This window comes from Oppia nitens, unplaced genomic scaffold (genome assembly GCF_028296485.1).
Source record: "Oppia nitens isolate AA-2021 unplaced genomic scaffold, nextdenovo-longstitch-racon4-pilon3 scaffold2_pilon_pilon_pilon, whole genome shotgun sequence".
NCBI classification, from domain to species: Eukaryota; Metazoa; Arthropoda; class Arachnida; order Sarcoptiformes; family Oppiidae; genus Oppia; species Oppia nitens.
Genome location: NW_026533210.1, coordinates 7,159,508 through 7,183,286, shown reverse-complemented (window position 1 = coordinate 7,183,286; position 23,779 = coordinate 7,159,508). Strand labels below are relative to the sequence as shown.

Here is a 23,779-nt window from a genome sequence, read left to right as displayed (position 1 = left end):
TTATTTTGCTCAAAAACGTATAAATAATTTAAAAGCATATTTTTCAAAAAAATAAAATAAACTGTATAATATTTATATTTAAGTATATTATTTATATAAATATATATTTAGATAAACTGTATATAAAAGTATATGATATTAGGATATATTACAGTATATATATGTTTGAAAACTATCATTATGTGACACACTGTTTGTGACACATTTTGTTTAAGTCGTATATCTATCGATATTTTGGATGTTATTTGAAGTTATGCCCAGAATATCAAGTTTTTATGATTTTTGAAGAAAAAAAACTCAAAAACTCAAGAATTTGTTCACCATTTGAGTCAAGAAATATTTTTTGGTTCACTTCTTGATTCACTTTCAATACAATATATAATCATTAGACACATACGATAGAGAGAGAGAGAGAGAGAGAGAGAGAGAGAGAGAGATGTTTGGTCTCCTAAAGTCAGTCTAATAATACTTTTGAAGCGTTAATAATGTAGTGAATCAAAGGCACGACCTTTTAAATGGAGTTAAAATACCGAAGAAATAACTATATATAATATATATAATATATTGTATATATAGAGTCTACACAAAAGCATTAGTAGTATAAGTGCTTTGAAATAACTTTTTTTTTTAAACTATAAGTGAGTTAGTATTTAGTCGTGTTATAATAACAACAAAATTTTCGGTTATATTACTAGTTTGTGAATTATAAGGGTCTAAACACCAAATAAAATATTACATTTAATAGTCGCAAAAAAAAACTTTTATTTTATGTACGGTTTCCCATTTAAATGTGAAACTACTACTACTACTACTTTTTAAGTCGACTTTCAGTCTAATGGTTTCAATTGAGATCTACTTTTCATTAATGGTATTAATTCATATGACTTTTTTTGTGTGGATATTATTATTGTTGTGTTTGATTGCAAACATCAATTCAATTGCAATGCAATAATTGAATATACAGTTAGTTTTTAATGTGATACCCGTATACTACTGTATTGTAGTACTAAGTCGTCTAAGAAAATCTATTTTTTCTCTTTATAAACAAATATCAAATCAAATTAAAGCACATGAAAACATCAAATCAAATATAAACTCGTTTTCAAACTCAATGATTAAGTTTTTTTTATTTGTTGTATACTTTCAATGGGTAAACATTTAACACACACATACACACAAATTTTAGAGTAAACATATAATGGCTATACGTTTATGTTATCTCACTTTATTATTATGTGTGTATTTTCTACCAATATATTTATATATATAAATAAATATATAACTTATATAATAAAACTTATTGTATAACAAACACACTATTCAATTGCAATTTAAATACATTAATAATGTGTTTTTATTTGTTTGATTAACATTACAAATAAACAACTCATTCCTCACACAAAAGTATATAATATATATTTGTTATGCCAATGGTTTGACTGTTATTATTATTTTGTTTTGTTTTCTTGTGAATTACTTTTTTTTATGGTATGTCTTAAATATAATGTCTATAATATAGTTTGCAGTGAAAAAACATGTTATTAGTCGACGACGACGTCTTCTCTCATGAATCCCTTTCTCATTAGCCGTACTTATAGTCAGTCAACTATAAGAGCAGCCAAACTGTCTATTAGTTAACATATATAACAAGCATATCATCGACTTATGTCGACATATCCCACTCTCAACCCTCATCTCTCTCTCTCTCTCTCTCTCTCTCATCTTATACTTAACCCTGCCTTTCATGTCATCAACTTTTTTTAATGTCAATCTTTAGCATTAGTTATAGACATGTTTATTGCTAATACATTGTTAGCGATTTTTGTTAAGTCAAATGTAAATATATAGATAGATATACAGTATATAAGCAACTACAAAAAACTAGCTAATCAATTATAAAAAATAATATTATAGTTTTTTATATATTAAAATATTAGTTTTATATTAATAAATAATACCCTTTAATCATTTATAACAAGCATTTATTATTTGTCATGTATACTACAGATAGTAATTAGTATTTAATAGTATATAATAAATTTTTATAATTAATAATTAATAATTTTTATAAATTTATTATTTTTAATTTAAATTAATAAATGAATTTTGTTAATAACTTTAGCGCTATACTACATATTTTTAATAACATAAAAATAATCGTTATTTTTATTAATAATTAGATAACTATTATTAAAAATCATTAGTCTATAAGTGGAGTATAACTCATGATCTAAATTAATTGAACTAAAAATTAAGTTTTCATTAAATATCAAAGTTATATCACGGCAATAAATAATATAGATAAAAATTATTATTATATAAATATAATCATTAAATATAACTATTTTTGATCCATTAATTGTCTGTCTCTCCAATTAATAGTCACTTCATATAACTATTATATATATATATATATATTGTATATAATATATATAAGAGTCTCCACTTTTATGATAAGCTATAAAAGCGTTAATTGAATATATAAAGCATATCATATTTATTATAATTAATAAACATAAAAGTTTATTACTAAAAATTTAGTCTAATGAATAAATTGTTAATATTGTTATATATATATACAGCATATGCTAATATTATAAATTGTTATATAGTTTTGTTTAATTTTCTATATTACTATCGAATTATTTTTTAAAATGTAATTTACAATAAAATTCAAATCTATTTATTCACATCTATATATAATTTCTAATGAATTTTCTGCTAAATTAATGAAGTGATAGATAAGGTTATATACATCTGAACTATGGGTTTCCAACAAATATATGTATACATAATTGTACTCTCATTTTGGATATCCAATACACAATGATAAATAGAGAGAGAGAGAGAGAGAGAGAGAGAGAGAGAGAGAGAAGTGTCTTTCTGACTGACTGTCTCTGCATTTATATGACTTCATTAACTAAAGTGTACATTATTTTTGCTAAATTAGTTTTTTGAGCTCTCAATCGTATACTAAATAAATGAATCAATGAATGTATAAATGAATGCAAGTGTATGGTTGGGACCCAAAAGGTTTATCAGACATAACATCTATATATATATATATATACTGTATTTATGGCTAACTAATACTGGTTTTATGTTATGCTTTTTTGTTGTTGTCTATTATATGATTTTGTCAATGAAAATTAGCTATAAAATTATCATTATTGTGATGTACATTATTATTATGTGATGGATTGGGTTAAGGGAAATGGTTGGGAAAGGGCAGTGATGGACAGTTGATTGGGAATTGATATTCAATAAGTGTGTGTATGTATGAGTGTGTGTGTGTGTGTGTGTGTGTGTGTGTGTGTGTGTGTGTGTGTGTGTGTGTGTGTGTGAGTAGTGGGTGGGGAGGGTTTCTGGTCGTATGGACTCAAGAGGTCTGCAATTATGTTAGTCACTAACATAACAGCACTGGATGTTTGACGCCAAACAGCGAGACTGAGAAATGTATGCAAATTAATGATAATTTTGAATGAAAGCCCAAACCCCGAGTCAAGTGTGTCTTCAATTGTCAATTACGGCATTCATTATGTAATACAATAACTCAGACATTACGAGAGAGAGAGAGAGAGAGAGAGAGAGAGAGAGAGAGGAGAAACTATTTTTGGTGACTAAAAAAAATATATGTATCATATTTCTCATCCCATAAGAGCATTGAAAAATTTACTTCATTATTATAATGTACTGTATTTTTTGTAAATTTATCGATATATACCTATAATATATAGTGAATCTACAGTACATTTATTTATTAATATACATAATATTATCTGTATATGTCTGACACCTGGTCTCTGGAGTCACCTATTCTCTATTGGCATACAATTTACACATTATATAATACATGCTCTCTCTCTCTCTCTCTTTCTCTCTAAATGTAAAATAAATTACAATTTTTTTTAAGTCACATCTTTACTATTTTATTTTCAATATAATTTAATGCAAAAATTTCCATAAATTCAATAATATAAATGGATTACAATATGTATTCCGACTTATATTAAGCTATTATTACATTTAAATGATAATATATTTTTATCAACAAAATAATAAAATAAAATTTTATATAAAAATATATTAATTTGAATTTTGAAAATATGTTTTTTCTTTTCTTTTTTATTTTGTTGATACAATATTTGCTATTTATAAATATGATAATTTTATTGTATTGTAAAATAAATTATGGCATCTTTGATAAATATTTATCTATTTTCATAATGTACTGAATTGATCATTCAACTTTAAAAAATTGATAAAAGAAAAATAGACTTGTTTATAGAAAAAATAATAAAATATAAAAATTAAAATATTTTATAAAAAAATATAATAAATTATATGTATTATATTTTACTGTTTGCTTGTATTTTAATATTAATTGAGATTTTTTATTAAAAAAAAGAAAACATAGTACAGAAATAAAACTTTTGCAACTATTAATCCAAGCATTTAATTATTTTTAAATAACAAATAAAAGTTAATCTAATGTCTCAACAGTGACACAAATTTATTTTTAAATACGGAATCTTTTAATATAAATGTTTTAAAATACGGCAAAATAAATGTTATTTTGAAATATAAAAAGGATTTTTGGGATTATAAACAGGGATTTAATTTGTTTCTCATTTTGATTTAAATGTTTACTTTTGTTTCAGTATATACTGTAATATATTAATACAATAGTCAGTATATAAAATGATAGTAAATATGATTATATTGTACGACAAATCAATTTATTATGTAATCAGTAGTTAGTTTACTGTACTTTATTGGCTTAATTTATCAGTCAAATTGTAATCTAAATATAAACTATTATTTGTTTGAAATTAGAATAAAATTAATAAAAATAAGATAAACTTTGATTTTGTATTTGACTAAAAATATTTATTTAAATCCTCTTAAATGAAAATCTTAAAATTAATTTTAATGTTATTATAATTATATTTAACAAATAAGTTTTAATACTATTATCGTAAATGATGGTTAAATACATTATTTTCTGAAAATAATTTACAAATTATAATTAACATATTATTATCAATTTTAAAATTCAAATATTTTTTTATTAGACATTTGATAATTAAAACATTACGTTGTTATTGATAGTTAATTTAAATTACTCTAAATTATTTAAACTTATTTATTTTATTTTTGGATATTATAATATTTTTTGCATATATTATTCTCATTAGATTGCAATTATAGTTATTTATTACTTATTTTTTATTATTATTATTGTTTAAAAACAAAATACGTAAATAATTAAATAACTAAATTTAAAACTAATGTATTAATTATATTTATTTTAATGTAAATAATTTTTAATTTTGTTGTCATTTTGTGTGTAAACTTTTTTTTTGCGTTTTGCTAACAGTTTAGGTAAAAGCGCCGATAGGTCTCTGAATAGCACGAAATAAATTGTATATAAAGTATTGATAATAATAGGAATGGCAGTCAAGCATAGAAACATAGAGATATTATAGTGTGGGTAACGGGATATCATATATACAATAATTTAAATGATATTAAATGTAACAATGATAATGGTTAACAAACAATATACTGTTTTATTTTTTTTATTTACATATAATTTTTTATTAGTGGCTTTTTATAGCAAACAATAGGTTTTCTACTAATCATTAGAGAAAAAAAAACAAAACAAAATGTTATTTGTTTTCTTTTAAATCCAATAATTGAAATTAAAATTATGTCATTGACACTACAATTAAATAATAATTATTAAATATTTAAAATTGTAAATTTTGTTTCAACATATATTTTAATTTCATAATCTACAGTAAATGTTATAAATATTTTTTTTTAAATAAATTATTTTTACCACTATTTCTCTATCTTTTTAAATCACAGTTTTTATGCTTTTGTAATACATTTTATTTTTAACGCATCATTTGTCGTGAGATTGATCTCTGATTTTCTCTGAATAAATGCAAAGCTTTTATAAAATTTTATGTATTGTTGTTATATATTATTATTATTCATTCATATATTACTGTAAGCAGAAAGTGACTGAATGAATGAAAGAAAGAAAGAAAGAAAGAGAGAGAGAGAGAGAGAGAGAGAGAGAGAGAGAGTCTTCAAATCACTTTAATTTAATTGTAATTAAATAAAATTAAATTGTAAACAATATAACATATGTATTGTTAATATTTAGTGAATTGTAATTAATTTTTTAAAAACATTTTTAGTTTCATAAAACAGTATGATATCAAAAATACTGTATATAACTATTATTTATTATTATAAATAAAAAAAATGTATAAAACGTTAAGTCGGATCTGCAAAATAATGCATCACATATTTAAATATATATAATATTTTAGTTTTTGAATATATTTAAATGAGTTTTTGACACAATATTTCAATAAAATTTACGGCTCATTATATTCATCTCTCTCTCTCTCTCTTTCTCTCTTTCTCTCTCTCTTATGATATGCTTAAATGCTTAACAACAAAACACACACACACACACATATATATATATATATATATATATATATATAGAGAGAGAGAGAGAGAGAGAGAGAGAGAATATCCCCAAAAAATATTGTGAGGAAAAGGGGTTCCTATTTGAGACATACAAAGCACTGACAGACCGCCAACATTACCCAATTCATTGTGTTGTTTCCCCAAAAACCTCCCGGTTTTCATAAATTTATATGACTTAAAAATATTTTGACATTTATCTCATTGTTATCGTTGACTTATTATATTATTAATGGCTTATCATATTTTGTGTCCGTTTTTATCTTAAACATTGACAGCAATAATATTTTCTCAATACAAAAATCTCTATACAATGTACTGTATGTAAAACTTAACAGTTTATGTTGATTTTTTAAAATATTAAATAATTTATAATACAGTACTTTAGATTATTATATAATAGAAAATTCATAATCTTCATTATAATCACTTACTATTTATATTATCTTATTTTTATTATAATATATCTTAGAAACTCAGTACTTGAACATCATGTTTACAATAAGTAATTGTAAAGTTATAATATAAATTCAATTTTATATTAATCAAAAAAAAACTATTATGGTAATCTCATGTATAAAAATTATTATTAGATAATTCCTTTAATTTTTAGAAATTTCTCATTTTTGTCAATCAAAATATTGTCACCAATTCAGTATAGTATATATATATATATATATATATATTGTTTACTATTATTTTATTAATAAATCTATTGAATCAATCAATAAATTAATTATCACAATATTATTTTTTTATTAAGTTATTATGAAAAGTAATTATTTCATCAAAACACACATATATACACAGTGTGTACACACATAGGGACTGCACTAAAACATAGATACATAAAATTAGTGATAGTATAATAACAAAATAAAATTTAATATTTATTTTATTATTTTTTCTTCAATAAAATTACTAACATTAGACAAAAAAAGACAAACATTATTACATTAGCAGACAAAACATTTACGACACATATTTATATCAATTTTATTATATAAAATTAAGTGACTTTTTCTGGATTAACAATTGATTTTTTGTGTAATATAAGTTATACAGTATATTACAACATGAATATACATATATACAATATAAGGTAAAACAAATAAGTTATATGAAACCATATATTTTTTTTTTGCTTTTGTATATCGCTTTCAGCTATAATAAAAATATAATTAATATCAATGAATTAAATATTACTTAAATGTATTTACTAAAAATTATGTAAATTAATCTAAATATTATTATTATATATCCAATTAGAAAGTTATTTTTATATCATTTTAGTTTATAAAAGATATAATAATTAACGTTAGATGAATCAATAATATTTTTTGAAATTTAATTATTTAATGATATATAAACTTAACGATAATTACAAGAGTATAATACTTTTTTACATTTATGTTTATTTAAATAAAGATAAAATCAAATATTTAAATTTGACAAAAAAAAGTTTTATACAGTTATACATTTAATATTAGTATATAAAGTACACATTTTATAAATCTAAAAAATATATTAAAATAAAAGTTCATTAATATTCATAAATATAAAGGATGTGACAAATGGATGACTGAATACAAAATTTTTAATGAATAAACAGTTAGTCTTTTGTTTCATATCATACAGTAATTTATGTATATTTGCATTAAATCTAATTATTTTCTTATTTTTATGTCAATTAAAGTATTTACAGTAAAAAATTAATAAAATCATTAAACAATATATCTCTTGTTATTATAAAACCATTGATTTTTTAAAAATCTGATATTTATCTATTTTTTTATTTAATTTAAAAACTTCTTAAGTATTTATAGTAAAATTAGATAAACAATAATAGTAATAAATATTAATAAATATAGAATATATATATATATGATATAAAAATATTTTTTTATATAAAATTTAATACTTTTAACTAAATATTTTTTTTAATTATACAATTAATTAGGAACAATATATATTTTTGTGATATAATTAATGGTAACAAACTATGAGACAAACTCTGACCTTTATATTTTTATACTTTTTTTATTAATGAGCTAGGTTAAAAATGTAATAGCATGGTGGCCATCTATTGCTATTTTATTAAATAACTATATTTTAATGTACTGTACAATCAATTTTTACATTTTACAAATTAATAAAAAGTGTTTTTATAATTATCAAAAATATATTATTAAATTGTAAATTAGTAACAATGACATTATCATAACAATTTTAAAATACCTAAAAAAATATGTAAAACATTTGCCAAAAGTTTTACGTTATTTACTTTTTTGGCGCACAAATCAATTAAAACTTAATTTATTGAAATATTAAATTTAATTACAAATTTATTATAGTTTAACAGTAAAAGTCGTAAACACAATAATATCAAATATATTCAATGTAATTGAATGATCAATTCTATGACTTATATAATGGTTTTAAATAGGGGTGACCTTTAAATATGTCGACAGGTATTTGAAGGGTAATAAATGTAGTGAAAGTGCTATTTATGATAATTATTACTCATTTTAGTGAAATGTTTCTAAATTTAAATTCACATTAAGTATAATATGTAAACTATGTATATTATGTGAATTTAAATTTAGAAACATTTAAAGAACATGAGTAATAATTTAATAATAATAATCAAACTGTTATAAATAACCAATATGGTATATTTTAATATGTATGTATGTATAATATGTAAACATGTATAATAAGTATAACTCATATACTGTACATTTATTTAATAAACTATGTACAATATACACTTTAACATTTAAATCTTTACTTACGGTATTTATAAATTTATTTTAACATTAAAATTAAATGTAATTTACTCTAATTCTATATGAGTATAGTTTTTAATTACTTATAGTTGATTAACGTTAATAATTATTTATGTTTATTGATTACTGTTGTAAAGTTTAACTTTTGTTATTAATTATCAAAAATTTCAATATATTCTAATATTTAACATAATTTATATAATATATTGATATTTACCTAAGTTTCAGATTACAATTGTTAAGATACTATCAGATAATTAAACTATTATTTAATATTAATAAACTGAAACAAAGGAATAGTTATTTACTAAAATTATAATAATTTTGTTATTTCTATAATTAATTTGATTATATGATATATATATATTAAAAATTGTAATTATAAATAATAGTTTAATAGTAAATTGATTAATAATTGAATATTAAAAATACTGATTTATAACATTGGTATCAAATTATAATTTATATTTTAATTAATTATTTCACTGTATTTTAAAAAATATATTAATTAACTAAAATTATTGCGTTCTTATTGTTGTAGATATTAAAAGTACAGAAAGATTGTGACAAAAATAATGGTTAATAAGTTACTAATCGTTTTGTTGGTCATCTCATGTGTCCACTACTCTTCCTGTGGTGTCCTCGGGTTCCTCGCATCGTATGGTTTGTGTCAGACCGGCTGTAATGCCGCTTATGTCGCGTGTTGTACTGCCGCTGGTGTGACTGCCGGCACGTTAACGGCCGGTGCCGCTATACCGGCTGCTGTATTGGCCTGTAGTGCAGCTCAAGGTGCCTGTATGGCCGCATGTGCTACTATGACATTGCTGGCACCCACACCCTAAATATAACTATAGATATAATATTCAAATAAATTTTAATCTATATAAATGACTATTAATTATCAAAATTATATATATATATCTATATATGTATATCTATTGTATATCAATAAATCTTTTTATTCAATGCTTTTTCATATTACATGTATTCTAAATATTAAATTAGTTTTCAAATAAGTATATTAGATTTTGAATGAAAAATTGTTTTTTGTTTTATTCCTTTAATAATTAATTTTTGAAATCTAATTATTATATAATCAATATAACATATACTTATTTTTATTTAATTAATTATATTTTGTTAAAAGTATATATTAAATTCAGTATTCAATTAAATTCTAAAATAATTTTTCTTATATTATAAAAATTTTAATTATGTTGTTGTGGTTATAATATATATCAGTTGATCGATCAACGGGACTTAGGAAGTCCTAATTGATCGGTCAGTTAGGTTGCGTGAGTCGGTATGAGACCACTAACCAACAAATCAAACAATCAGTTAACCCAAAGAGTCGGTATGAGACTAATTGGATGATAGTGTGGATGACTGATGTATTATAAAATACAGTATAATAACTAATGCATATGACACGTATCATAAGTTTTAAAAACAATCAATTATTTATTTACCGGTAAGTATTAAATTGATAAATGTATTATGAAAATTGTTTAGTATAATTTTAATTTAGTTTAGTTTTATTTAGTATAATTTAGCATAATTTGTGATTTATTATTTGTTTGTATAATAGTTAAGTTACTGCTATAATACAGTAGAAACAAATAGTTATATTATGTAGTATTAGCATTGGTTTAGTGTATTGGCGTCTGTATGACCACTTGTGCCGGTATGACATTGCTGGCACCCACACCCTAACTATAACTATGTATTAATTGAGCAAATACGGTACAGTACTCTACAATTTATTTGGTCAATTTAAATGACAATTATATATCTTATAAATAATGAAAGCAATTATTATTTTATGCAATGTTTTGTCGCAATTTTAGTATTATTTTAAAATATATTTTACGGTATTTAATAATTAAATTAGTTTCTAAAAATTGATTTTTAAAAATGTGTATTATATTAAGAATAGTAATTATATAAATACTTAATTGTTTTTATAGAAAAATGATATGATTTAAAATGTATTTGATTTATCATATATTTTTTTAATACAATCAAATAAAATTGCAATATTTTATATTCATGTAATTTTTTATTTATAAAATCACATTTTGTCAGTTCATGCAAAACATTTGTTAATAAGTGTGTGAATAGATAAATGGTGAGTGAGTGGGTGAGTGGGTGAGTGAGATAATTAGTTTAAATACACAAAACAATTATACATAGTTTCTATAAAATAGTTTTGGCTAATCTATCTATCATTTTCAATTAGCTGTAAATGTTTAAATAATATTTATATATTGTATATTACTGTATAGCTAAACTATTTATAAAAACGATGTTGGTCATTTAAATATAATATTATAACATTTACAGAATTTTAATATCTACTATAATTATTGAGATATTTACTCAATTTCTTTCCACTATAAAGTTATTCCCAAAAATTTCTTTCTCACATATTTTGAAAGTGATTTTATATCTATTAATAGTATAAATAATGTTATAGTAATGTAATTAGTTTTTCAGCATTTAACTAATTTTTATTTACTTATTTTGTATAAATAAGCTATTTATATTAACTTTACATTTATTTTTTTTTTAATATTAGCTTTTATATAAATTAAAAATAAAAGTACCGAAAATAGGTAGGGGCCCCTAACTTTTTTTTTGTTAGGCCAAGGGGTAAAACCTAAAAATCTTGATCTTAGGGGGTATGAGGCCTTACCCCTTATCGTAACCCTGTAAATAAACAGTTTACATTTAATTTAAAATATTATAACAAAAAAATTTTTTTATTTAAATAATGAATGTTAAAAATTTTAATTTTTAAGTAAGGCTAATTTTTACAAATAATTTTAGATAAATATAAAAATTTTATTTTTAATTGATAAATCGGGGGGGGGGAGGATTCAATTTATAAAATAAAACAAACCGCATTAAAATTGGTCATATTTTTAGAAATTTTAATATTTTTATCTTGATAATTAGATAAAATATTAAATGCATAGAAATTATATTTAAATTTGAAAGTGCAATCAATATATATTATTTGATGATTACTTTTTATGTATACTAAATGATATTTCAATTTTATCATTTTTTCAACATTTCTACAGTGATCTTGCAAAATCATAATATCATTTTACACCACTATTGTAAAAATATTTATTACACTATAATAACTTATATTAAAGTCATACTATTATATATAATTATTATTACATTTATTTACATTATTTACAAATATTATTCTATAGCTTATTTAAAATATAAAATTACAAAATAATGGGTTATTTAAAAATACAATATATGATATATGCAATATATCCTTACAATAATAATTAAAATTAAATAAACAAAACAACACTTTTTATATAATATATTGCCTACAAATAATTTTTTAATGTAATATAATACTGTATTTTGATTTCAAACAAAACAAAAAAATACATGTCATTGTTATTTGACTAAAAAACCAATATGAAAGTTATTAAATTTTTATTTAACAAAAATATCGCTATAATTAACTTTTAATACACTTTGTCTGACACTACTGTAATTGTCGTATATATTTATTATGATATATAATTTATATATAACATTATAATATATCATAATTTTTCAATAATACAAGTGTTTTATAGTCACCACTGATTATAAACAGGTGAACAATACTTATCGCTAAACAAATATTATTACAGAAGTCAAGTGACTATTTTTTAATACTTTTTTAATATTTTTTTTTGTATTGTAAAAGTTATCATTAAATTTTCTATTATCTTTCGTAAACTATTAAAAAAAGTAAAGTTGTAAATTTTATTTACTTTTTTCATTAAATCAAATTTTTTATATAGTATTATTTTATTATAGTAATAATTAAATTTAATACAACATTTGCTATCATTATGTAATCTGTAAATCTGTATTAATATATATTGTGATACATATTATACACACATATAAAATATATATATAAATTTATATATACTTTATATTTATACAGGGTTAATTATTTTATTTTTTTATTTATTTGTAAATCACCATCTGAAAGTGTGCTAATTAGTGTTAAATTCAACAACAAAAATTAACTATATTAATATGTCTATAATTACTAATATTGTTTATATATTAGTATTAATTTTAAGTTTAAATTTATTATTAATATGTAATTCATTGAATTTAACAATTTTACACAATAACGACTTTCACACACATTATGAGCCAATTAATGAATTAAGCTCTGAATGTAAGTCCAATCAAAAATGTTTCGGTGGTATCGCCCGCACAGTTACCAAAGTATGACTTTATTTTTATTGTAACTATAATTATACTATTTATTTATTACATACACTTTCTCTCTTTTTTTATTATCAAATACTATTTAATTTACACAAATATTTCTATAAATATATATATATTAAATAATTGAAAAATATATACAACACAAACATGTGTGTTATAAAAATATTTAGAGCAAACATTTATATATATATACTGTATATATATAATTTATAATACAGTATAATTTATACTTATTTGTTTACGTTTTAATAAAAAATTTTGACTCAAAAAAAATACATTAATTTTATTTTTTATTTTTAATGAAAACACGAATAACAACAACAAAAAACACAAAAGTCAAACATGTTTTTTGCACCAAAAAAAATTAATATACTGTAGTAGTTATATTGACTTTTTTTTATTTAATAAAAAAACTAATAATAAACGAAAATTTTAAAAAATATATTTTCCTTTTCAAAGGTCAACGAAATACTTAATCAACAACAGAATACCGGTGCAAATAATAATGTGTTGTTCCTGAACGGCGGCGACCACTTTCAGGGAACCGTTTGGTATACAATCAAGAAATGGCAAGTCGTGGCACAGTTTGTCAAACTATTCAAACACGACGCCATGGCTTTAGGCAATCATGAGTTTGACGATGGAGTCGCTGGTCTGTTGCCTTTTGTCAAGAATGTCACTAATGATGAAAATGACAAACCGTTACCTATTGTTTGCGCCAATATTGTGACCTCAGGCGAACTGAGACAACTGGTAAAGCCGTCGATTGTTGTGGAAAGAGTGGGCAAAAAGATAGCTATAATTGGTTATATAACACCTGACACTAAGTTTTTGGCCCGACCGGGCAGTGATGTCACTTTTACTGATGAAATTCAAAGTATTAGACAAGAGATTACTAGACTAAAGCAAAACGACAACACAAAAGATATCAACATTTTTATAGCTGTCGGTCATTCCGGGTTTGAAAAGGATAAAGAAATTGCTGCTCAGATCCCGGAGCTGGATATAGTAGTTGGCGGACACAGTAATACATTTTTATATACAGGAACCCCTATACCATCCATCGAGAAGCCTGAGGGCGAGTATCCGGTTGTTTTTGATCATCAGAGCAATGGTAAGACACTTGTGGTGCAAGCATTTGCTTACGGCAAATATCTGGGAAAACTTGACGTCCAGTTTGATGAAAACGGTATTATTACCGGATATTCAGGAAATCCTATTTTATTAGATAGTAAAGTACCAGAAGGTGTGTAATTTTTTTATAAATAGTTTTTATTAATCAAAAAATTAATGTTTTAAAAATATATTATTTATCTAATTAGATGCGAAAACTCGATCACTGGTGGAATCGGTAGCCTCTGAGATAAATGCAAAATTTAATGAAACTGTAGGCTATAGTCGTGTATTGTTAGACAGTACTCAGTGTAGAGAAAAAGAGTGTAATTGTGGTAATCTTTTTGCCGATGCATTTGTCGACTATTTTATGGACATATCGCAAGAGGAAAGACGTAATGGTTGGACAACAGTTCCCATTGCTATTGTAAACGGTGGAGCAGTCAGAAACACCATCAGCGATGGAAATATTACAATGAAAGACATTATGTCTACGGCTCCGTTTGGCAACAAACTCGGTGTACTCAACACAAGTGGTGCTAATTTGTGGAAAATTTTGGAGCACTCGGCATCCAGTTATAAATTAGGCGGTTTTCTACAAGTGTCAGGCATTAGATATACCTTAAACCCTACACTACCCACAGGAAAACGTTTGCTAACCGTTAGAGTAAGATGCGGCTCCTGTATGACCCCTGTCTACGAAGATATTGATTTGAATGCTAAATACTCGATTGCATTGACCGAGTATTTAGCACATGGAGGTGATAACTATACAATGATTAATGAAACTGAGTTTACAGCTTATGAGATGATAGACAACCAAATGCTCAGTGATTATATCGAAACACATTCACCCATAATAACCGGTATCGAGGATAGGATTATTATAGACACTGACAATCATAATGAAGGAAACTATGCAAATACTAGACATTCATCTATAAATTTAATAGTAATTAGCATTTCAATGATAAATATTTTAGGATTTTTATTGAAATAATTTTTTCTAATTTTAAATATTGTCAATTATAATGTTTTTTATTATAATAATATATTGCAGTATATTCTAGTATTTTAACACATAAAAATAATTTTGTACTAATCAGTAATTATTATCTAATATAATAAAATTAAAACTATTATTATTTTTATATATCAAATGATAAATAATATGATGTTATACTGTACTGTATTTAAATAAATTGCATTTTAAGTAATATAAATTGAATGAATGGAAATTTTTTCTTTAAAAACAAATATTAGTTTAATTAGCAAAAAAATATTTTTTTTATTTTTGAATTTTTAAAAATTTAATTTTGAAATATTTATTAATAAAAAAAACATAATTACATTTTAACTATGGTTAAAAATAAAAAACATCAATTATTAACAAATATTTCAAAATTATTTGTTATTAGATAACTAAAATATATATTGTATATATAAATATAAAAAAAATTATGTAAGATGTTTGTGGCATTTAATTTATTTAGCGATACAATTGCTCAATGAAGCGATTAGCCAATTAATACCCCAAAATTGCTAGCAATTTATTTGTGACAAATAGTCATAAATTTCTGTTAATTATAGTGTCAAATGATAGACTAATTTGCGAAAATTTAATTTCAACATTCATTAATAGTCATTATTATCATTAGTTTTTTTAACCCACACATACACTAAAAAATAAACTAACTATATTTTTATGCAAATGATAATATTCATTTAATATGTTTTTTTTAATAATTTTATACTGTATTAATTATTACAAGCATTGTATCATTTTTTTAAAATGTATAATACTGATAATTTTGCAAAATCATAAAACTCAAAAAAATATTTAAAATATACAATAAACTTATAATTATCTATAATTATTTAACAATAATCTATATATAGTATTGTATATTAAGTAATAAACCAATTTATTTTTATAGACGGCTCTAAATAATTGCATAAATATTCCGCTCCAGTAGTCAAACATTAAGAAAATTATCGCAACATATTTTGCGACAATAAATATTATTTAATTTTATTACTTTATATACAAATATACTGTATTAGTACAGTACTTACAATAGTGTATATAAAATATATTACTTTTAAACAATATTTTTCAAATTTCATTAGTGAATGTCAATAGAAGTCTTTCTCTATTTTTTACTCTTATTTAGCATTTTTTGTTTCACTTGATTAACATTATTAACAATATTAACAATATTAACAAACTTTCAAAAAGCAATACAGGTTTTTGAAAATATTATTCAATATAGCTTTAAACACTTGTATCGTGTGTTTCACTGCAATTAAAAATAAAGCTAAATCTCTCTGTGTATTGAAGATGAAAATAAGTCTCTCTCTCTCTCTCTCTCTCTCTCTCTCTCTCTCTCTCTCTCTCTCTCTCTCTCTCTCTCCTCATGAGTTAACTCTCACTGGTGTTAATGTTAACGCTTAAAGTAATTTACATGACATTTAACGCCCATTTAAATGAATGGGGTTTTCATAATACTTTTATATATACAGTATATTGATTAATGTTAAATAACTGTTGGCCCATATTTTCTTTTAAAATGTAATTTCAAAAATTGTACTCTAATTTGAATATTATGTTTATAAATAGTATTCGTCTATTAATATAAGACACATTAGGTGTTAGTTCAACAAAACAAAATAAAACAAAAAATTTCACAAACACTTGATTATGATTATTATTATTATTATTATTGTGAACAAAAAATAAATTTTCCAAAAAACAATTATTTGTTATAAATAAGTCACTCGAGACACGATTTGAAACCATTTATTAGTTGAACAGTCAATTGTTGCCCAACCCTTAAAAACACATCAAATAATACATATTATATGAGTTGGGGACAGAAAAACTTTTATTATCATTTTTGTTGTTAACATTGATTGATACCTTATATATATAGATATATGAAATTATAATAAAGTTTATACTAATATTAAATATCGATAAAAAAATTTAATCTCACTTTTTTCTCTATGATTACACCAAATGTTACTCATAGACTGTTCAAGTGCTATATATTTCTATTATATTCAAATAACAGTATTATTATAACAGTTGTTAACTAAATTGATTATCTAATCTAAATTTGTTTTTTAAAAAAGTGTTAAAAAGTTATAATAATAAAAATGAAAAACTTATTGTATTATATAATTGGTTTAATCTATTTGATAATCTTATCGACAGTGTTAGCACAACCACGTAAATCCAGGGGACATATCATTATTATTGGCGGGTCGGGTGGTGGCGGCAAAACAGTAGAAGAAAAAATAGTTCATGTACCGGTGCCCTATCCCATACACCAACCCTGTCCAATGCATAAGGCATCAATGATTATGAAATATCCGTAAGTAATTTAATACATTTTTTTCTCAAATAATAAAAAATAATATATTTAAACAAATAAAATGCTAATTACTATAGTATGCCTGTCCATCATCATCATCATCCCATGTCTATGGCATCGCACTCGATGCCAATAGCGTCACATAGAGTTCCTGTGGCGGCCAGTATTCCAGTGCCTAAATTTTTGCCCATACCTATTATGAAACAAGTTCCCATTGTCAAACATGTACCAGTTTTTCAACCAATACAACCAACACCTCCGCCAACACAACAGGTAACTGTTTACCAGAAAATACCGGTCTATCAAAAAGAGACGACACCTGTAGTACCACAACAAATGGAAATACCTGACCAACAGCAGCAGCAGCACCAATACGAACATCAAACTCAGCCACAGTCAGCACTTCCAATACCGCAGACACAACCACAACAAGTAGATGATGGCTTACAAAACGTTGAATACAATCAAAATGATTTCAATCATCAACTTTTGAATGAAGAATCAGCGCCGGCTGATTATCAATACAATTCAGTGCTACCCCTATCAGGATATCCATTGCAAGACCAACAACAACAACACATTCAGCAACAACAACAACAACCAATACAAGAACAACCACAACAAGAATCACATACAACACAACCACCACAGGAGTCAAAACTAAATATGTTATTAAATAAACTTAAGATTAAGCCTATTATTAAACCAATTACCAGTTTGAGTTCACTTTTAACAGGCAATAGTAATAATTCATAAATATAATTAAAAAAAAAACAAAAAATATTTTTACAAATCATCAGTAATTTATTCATTATATACATTAATGTCATATTTTTATAACGATATCATAAAAGTATTTTGTGAGTTACTTATTAAATTAACATTTGAAAATTGGCTTAAATTTTGTGTGAAATAGATAAACATATGATACATATGTTTTTTATTATAAAATAGGATGAAATTATTTTTAAAAGTTACTAAAAAATAAGATTTAAAAAACATTTTTTTTCTTTTCTGTTTTTATCGATGTTTTCGTTTGTGATCACCACTTCTGTCGGATCGATGATCATCTCTGTGACGGCGAGAGTGAGGCGATTGCGGAGACTTTGAGCGTCGATGTCTGTGTTTATTATCATTTGACGATCGTTTGTCATCACGAGATCTCGACCGACGATCTCTATCGCGTGAACGGGAACGGCGTCTATCAGTTGAATGACGTCTTTCGCGTTGTTGTTCAGGTGAACGCTGTTTGCGATCGCGTCTTCGTCGATCTCTTCGGTCATAATCGCCGCCATCTTCACCACCGCCACCTTCTTCTTCATCTTCTACTTCTCCATCTTCTATTCCTCTCTCATCGCGTAACTGTTGTTCATATTCTTCGTCGTGTTGTCTAAGTTTGCTTTGGATTTCTTTTTGTACGGGAACAGGTATTCGGGGAAATAGTGTGGAAAACCAATCTAATTTTGATAACATATGCCGAGTCATCTGTCCCATAGTCATTGGCTGTCCGCCGCCTGCTTTCGGATCCACCTCTTCTTCGTCATCGAGAAACGGTTCGAACCAATTGAATAGATGTGGCGGCGGTTGTGTAAAGCGTATGTACATAAAGCCGAGCGCCCGTATGTATGGCGAGTCCTTATGCCTTATAAGTCCGTTCACTTGCTTTCGGGTAAGTTTTAAAGTATATAATTTATATAATATACAAAAAGGTGTCGATATTATACCACCGGCACCAACGCCGCGCACCGAACCACACATTCCGGTCTGTCCGCCGACCTATACATATATAATACAATAATTATTTTAGTAATTCTGTTCATAAATACTAATTACCGTTAATTCAATCAATTAATTAGATTTAAATTAATAGCAATAAACTACAAAGAATTAGTCAAATCACCAGAAAATTTGTTACAAATATCTAATTTGAGTTTACAAATAAAACATTACAAATATAAATATATATATATATAAATGTATAAACATTATCACAAAAAACACTACCGATCCAATCGGCGCCGGTATCAGAAAACCTCAGGGACTCATTGCTGGTTAAAAGGTATCAATCAATTGTAAAATACAATTAATTAATCTCTGCAAAAACACATGAGTTTTCATTGATGAAATCGGATATTAATATAAAAGAGAAAAAACTATATTAATATTTTTAAAAATAGTAATTATTTTTTTAAAAATAAAATCTTTTATGATATTACTGATGAAAAATATATATCAATTAAATGATTATATCAATGGTTCACAACAACTGTGTATTGAAAAAATTTGCTGGTGTTAGACATTTTTGGTATTGTTTTTATTAAATAACAATTATATGTATGATATGAATGATAATATTAGCTACGAAAACAAAGAGATGATAATTCAAAATATTAATGACAAAGACTAACCTTTCGCGATCCCTTCTCCCACGGCTCCAGATGTTGGACACTGTAAAAGATTTCGTCGATCACCTCGTGATAAGTCTTTAACTGAAATAAATTATTTTTAAAGTATGGACTCTGCTGTATGTTTTGAAAGATCAATGGATTTAAACCCATTTTCTCATTACAATGAATTGGCAAAACATTGGATGCTTTAGTCGATGAGCCGTGTTTGGCCACAGTCGGGTCAGAGTCCGAATCCGAGTCGTCAACATTATTATGATTGTTGTTGTAGTTGTTATTGGCGTTGGAATTATTGGCTGCGGGAGTAGTAGTCGGCTTAAAGTCACCTGTTTTGTTGTTGGCCTTATTGTTAACCAAATTGTTAGTACTGTTGACAATGGCTGCCATATTGGGCGTTAGGTTATGCATCTGTGGTACTATTGGAACCATTGGTTGGCCGACAGGTGGCCGCATATAGGCGTATGGATAGCCGTGGGGTGGCATTTGTGGCTGCATTTGTTGTTGATATGCGGGTGAATAATAACCCGAATAATAGTTTTGATAGTAATTCATTGCGGCCATCGCCGCATTGGCCGCAGTTTGATGTTGGTGAGCCATCGCCGCATTATTGACGGCCATCTGACCACCATTTGCGGCGGTCATCGTAACAGCGCTTGTATTGTTCAATGCGTTCGTCACATTGTGGTCAGTGATTGCGGGCGACGACGACGTCTCGTCGGGCAACGGGATGTCTATGGTTTGGGTGACGTCTGTTAACGACATGACAGACAAAGTGATTGTGTTGTGGATGTTGTCGGCGATCGACAAGAGAAGACAAGAAATGATTAGTTCAATCAATTGGGTCTTAAAATACTAATTAATTAATTAATATGTAATCAATTTTGATTGCAATTACTGTAATCACATGTCTCTGTGTTTTTCACTGAATTTTTTTTTAATATCCAATCAATCACTGCATTCAATCAAATATCACACGAAAATCAAATCAATTGTTTGTTTGAATTATTTAAATCATATATTGTTTGAAACAAACGTTTTATTTAATAATTTAATTATTAATGTATTAATTGATGAATACATTAGTGTTGTGTTTATATCGCATATATTAGTGTAATGGCCGACACTTTACGTATGAATATTAATAGTGACAATAGATGTCAGCAGTAAATAGATTTTTATTACAATAAAATATTCTGTGTATAAAATTCTGTATATTCTGTAAATTATATTTGTTTGAAAAAAATTTCTGATTATTTTAATTAGTTTTTTTGAAATAATTTTATTTATTTATTTAAAAAAAATATTAGATTTATATTATTAATAATTGATACCCAAAAGAATATATAATATTTTATATATTATTTTCATGTAATTTCCCAATTAAACATAAATAGAAAAAATAATATTATAAAATATTCATACTAATTGTAGTTTAATTGTTTTTACTTAATTATTTATATAATTATATTAATAAACCCTTATATAACTTTATAAAAAAACTTATTTATATTAAGAAAATTTTAGACAACATAATTAATTTGTAATTTGTTTTGACGCAAAGATTAATAATTAATTTATAAATTTATTATTTTGTACAGTATCAATTTATCATTTTTATTTTAATTAAGTACCATTAAAAACAAATAAATATTATTAAAGTTATTTATAAAAATCTTTTTTTAATTAAATTAAATACATAGCAAACATTTATTTGCATTTAAAGATAACTAATTGTAAATAAACTATTTTTTAAAATCAATATCTTGAGTATATTAGATAAAAATTTTAAATTAATAAATAAATAACAGCAACATTATAAATCATTTTTTATTTAATACAAATAAAATCTTTTTAAATTTTAATGTTGTTTTTGATAAATATTTTTGTGTTTTCAAACCAATTTTAAGTCCAATATTTTTATAAGGATTTTAAGCTCTCTTTCTCTCTCTCTCTCTCTCTCTCTCTCTCTCTTTCATAATCTAATTTATTGTAGAAATATATCAAAATATTGATCGTCAACTTCTACAGCAAACTGATGGATGGTTTCTCAAACTATATAATAAATATTATATATATACTATATATTATAAAATATAGTTATATAATCAAAATAATATCTTGATTCCCAATATAGCAGTAAATCACATCAATTTGCGTGTAAGTGACTGATATGCCTATTGACCTCTAATTCACCCACTTGTCACCCAAAATGTCAAAAGTTTAATAACAAAAATACATATATAAATTATTTTGCTGTAGAAATAAAACTATTTAATATGTAACTTATATCAAAATAAATGAAAACTTTAAAATAAAAATAATTTTAATAATTACAAAAATTACAATATTTATAGGATAATTGAAAATAATATTTACACAATTAAAAAATTATTATTCATATCACTTTCTTTTTATTATATAATATTTATATACAATATATAATTAACCTTTGATATTGTTTAATTTTTGCAGATAAAAATATTTACTACTAAGATAGTTAATAATTATTTTTACATCATTTATAATAATGATCATAATATTAATAATAATAATAATATATTGTCCAATATTAAATTAAATATATATATATGTACTTTATATATAATAGCTCTCATGATAGTAGTTTATCGCATAATATAATGTCAAACAATATATAATACATCAAATGCGTATATTTATATAATAAATATGATGTATGATATACGGTATTAGTAATATATATAATGTAATTGCTTATCGAAAATCAATTAACTTTTTTTTGTCTATTATATCTAAAAATTGTATTAACAATTGTTTTGTCATAAAGTTGATAGTAATTGAATTGAAAGTTTAATATACGATATAGAAAAAACATATTAATTTACTGTTTATAATTTTTTAGAAATTTAAATAAAAAATATAATCAATATATGTAAAAACAAATTAAATAAATTATTTTAATATATAGTTTCTATACATTAAATTACATTAGTATTTGTGATAAATATTTATGTCATAAATAAATATTGACATTTGCTTTTTGATAATAATTATATCAACAAAAAAATGATAACAAAACATATAAAAGAAATAACATTTGAACAAAAATAATTAAGTTAAGCATAAAAAATATTCTTGTATTTATCATAATGTCTTCATCACTATTATAGGTTTAGGAAACTGTTCACTCATTCTTATGAAAACATGTTATCATAAATGAAATAATATCATACAATAGATATATTTTCTTTACTATGTTTGTATGTATAAGTGTGTGTTTGACTAATGATCTATTTGTACAGTATATACAATAAATATATTTATAATGTTAAGG

The 23,779-nt window shown here is 23.9% G+C and overlaps 2 protein-coding genes across 3 annotated transcripts; one reads left to right on the top strand and one right to left on the bottom strand.

The window, feature by feature from the left end:
• Positions 1 to 11,604: 11,604 nt before the first annotated feature.
• Positions 11,605 to 18,817, top strand: LOC128955977 (5'-nucleotidase-like). Its single transcript, XM_054301657.1, has 7 exons — positions 11,605 to 11,610; positions 13,491 to 13,565; positions 14,031 to 14,817; positions 14,894 to 15,636; positions 17,305 to 17,335; positions 17,902 to 18,061; positions 18,139 to 18,817. The coding sequence occupies exons 1-7, from the start codon at positions 11,605 to 11,607 to the stop codon at positions 18,815 to 18,817; spliced, it is 2,481 nt and encodes an 826-aa protein (XP_054157632.1).
• A 141-nt stretch (positions 18,818 to 18,958) lies between these two features.
• On the bottom strand, positions 18,959 to 21,545 carry LOC128954870 (pre-mRNA-splicing factor 38B-like). 2 transcript variants are annotated; one of them, XM_054300472.1, is made up of 3 exons: positions 21,362 to 21,544; positions 20,470 to 21,215; positions 18,959 to 19,837 (listed from the first exon to the last, which is right to left on the bottom strand). In XM_054300472.1, the coding sequence occupies exons 2-3, from the start codon at positions 21,106 to 21,108 to the stop codon at positions 19,082 to 19,084; spliced, it is 1,395 nt and encodes a 464-aa protein (XP_054156447.1). In that variant the 5' UTR covers positions 21,109 to 21,215; positions 21,362 to 21,544; the 3' UTR covers positions 18,959 to 19,081. The 2 variants fall into 2 exon arrangements, with proteins under 2 accessions (XP_054156447.1, XP_054156446.1); XM_054300471.1 differs by having other exon boundaries at positions 20,470 to 21,545.
• Positions 21,546 to 23,779: the final 2,234 nt, after the last annotated feature.

Excerpts from the sequence above, each read along its gene's own strand:
- LOC128955977 (XM_054301657.1), top strand. Across the intron at positions 13,566-14,030 it reads TCGCCCGCACAGTTACCAAA|GTCAACGAAATACTTAATCA; the intron begins GTATGACTTTAT and ends TCCTTTTCAAAG. Across the intron at positions 18,062-18,138 it reads TCAATGATTATGAAATATCC|TATGCCTGTCCATCATCATC; the intron begins GTAAGTAATTTA and ends TAATTACTATAG.
- LOC128954870 (XM_054300471.1), bottom strand. The coding sequence starts at position 21,228 with ATGTCGTTAACAGACGTCACCCAAACCATAGACATCCCGTTGCCCGAC. Across the intron at positions 19,838-20,469 it reads GGGAGAAGGGATCGCGAAAG|GTCGGCGGACAGACCGGAAT; the intron begins GTTAGTCTTTGT and ends ATATATGTATAG.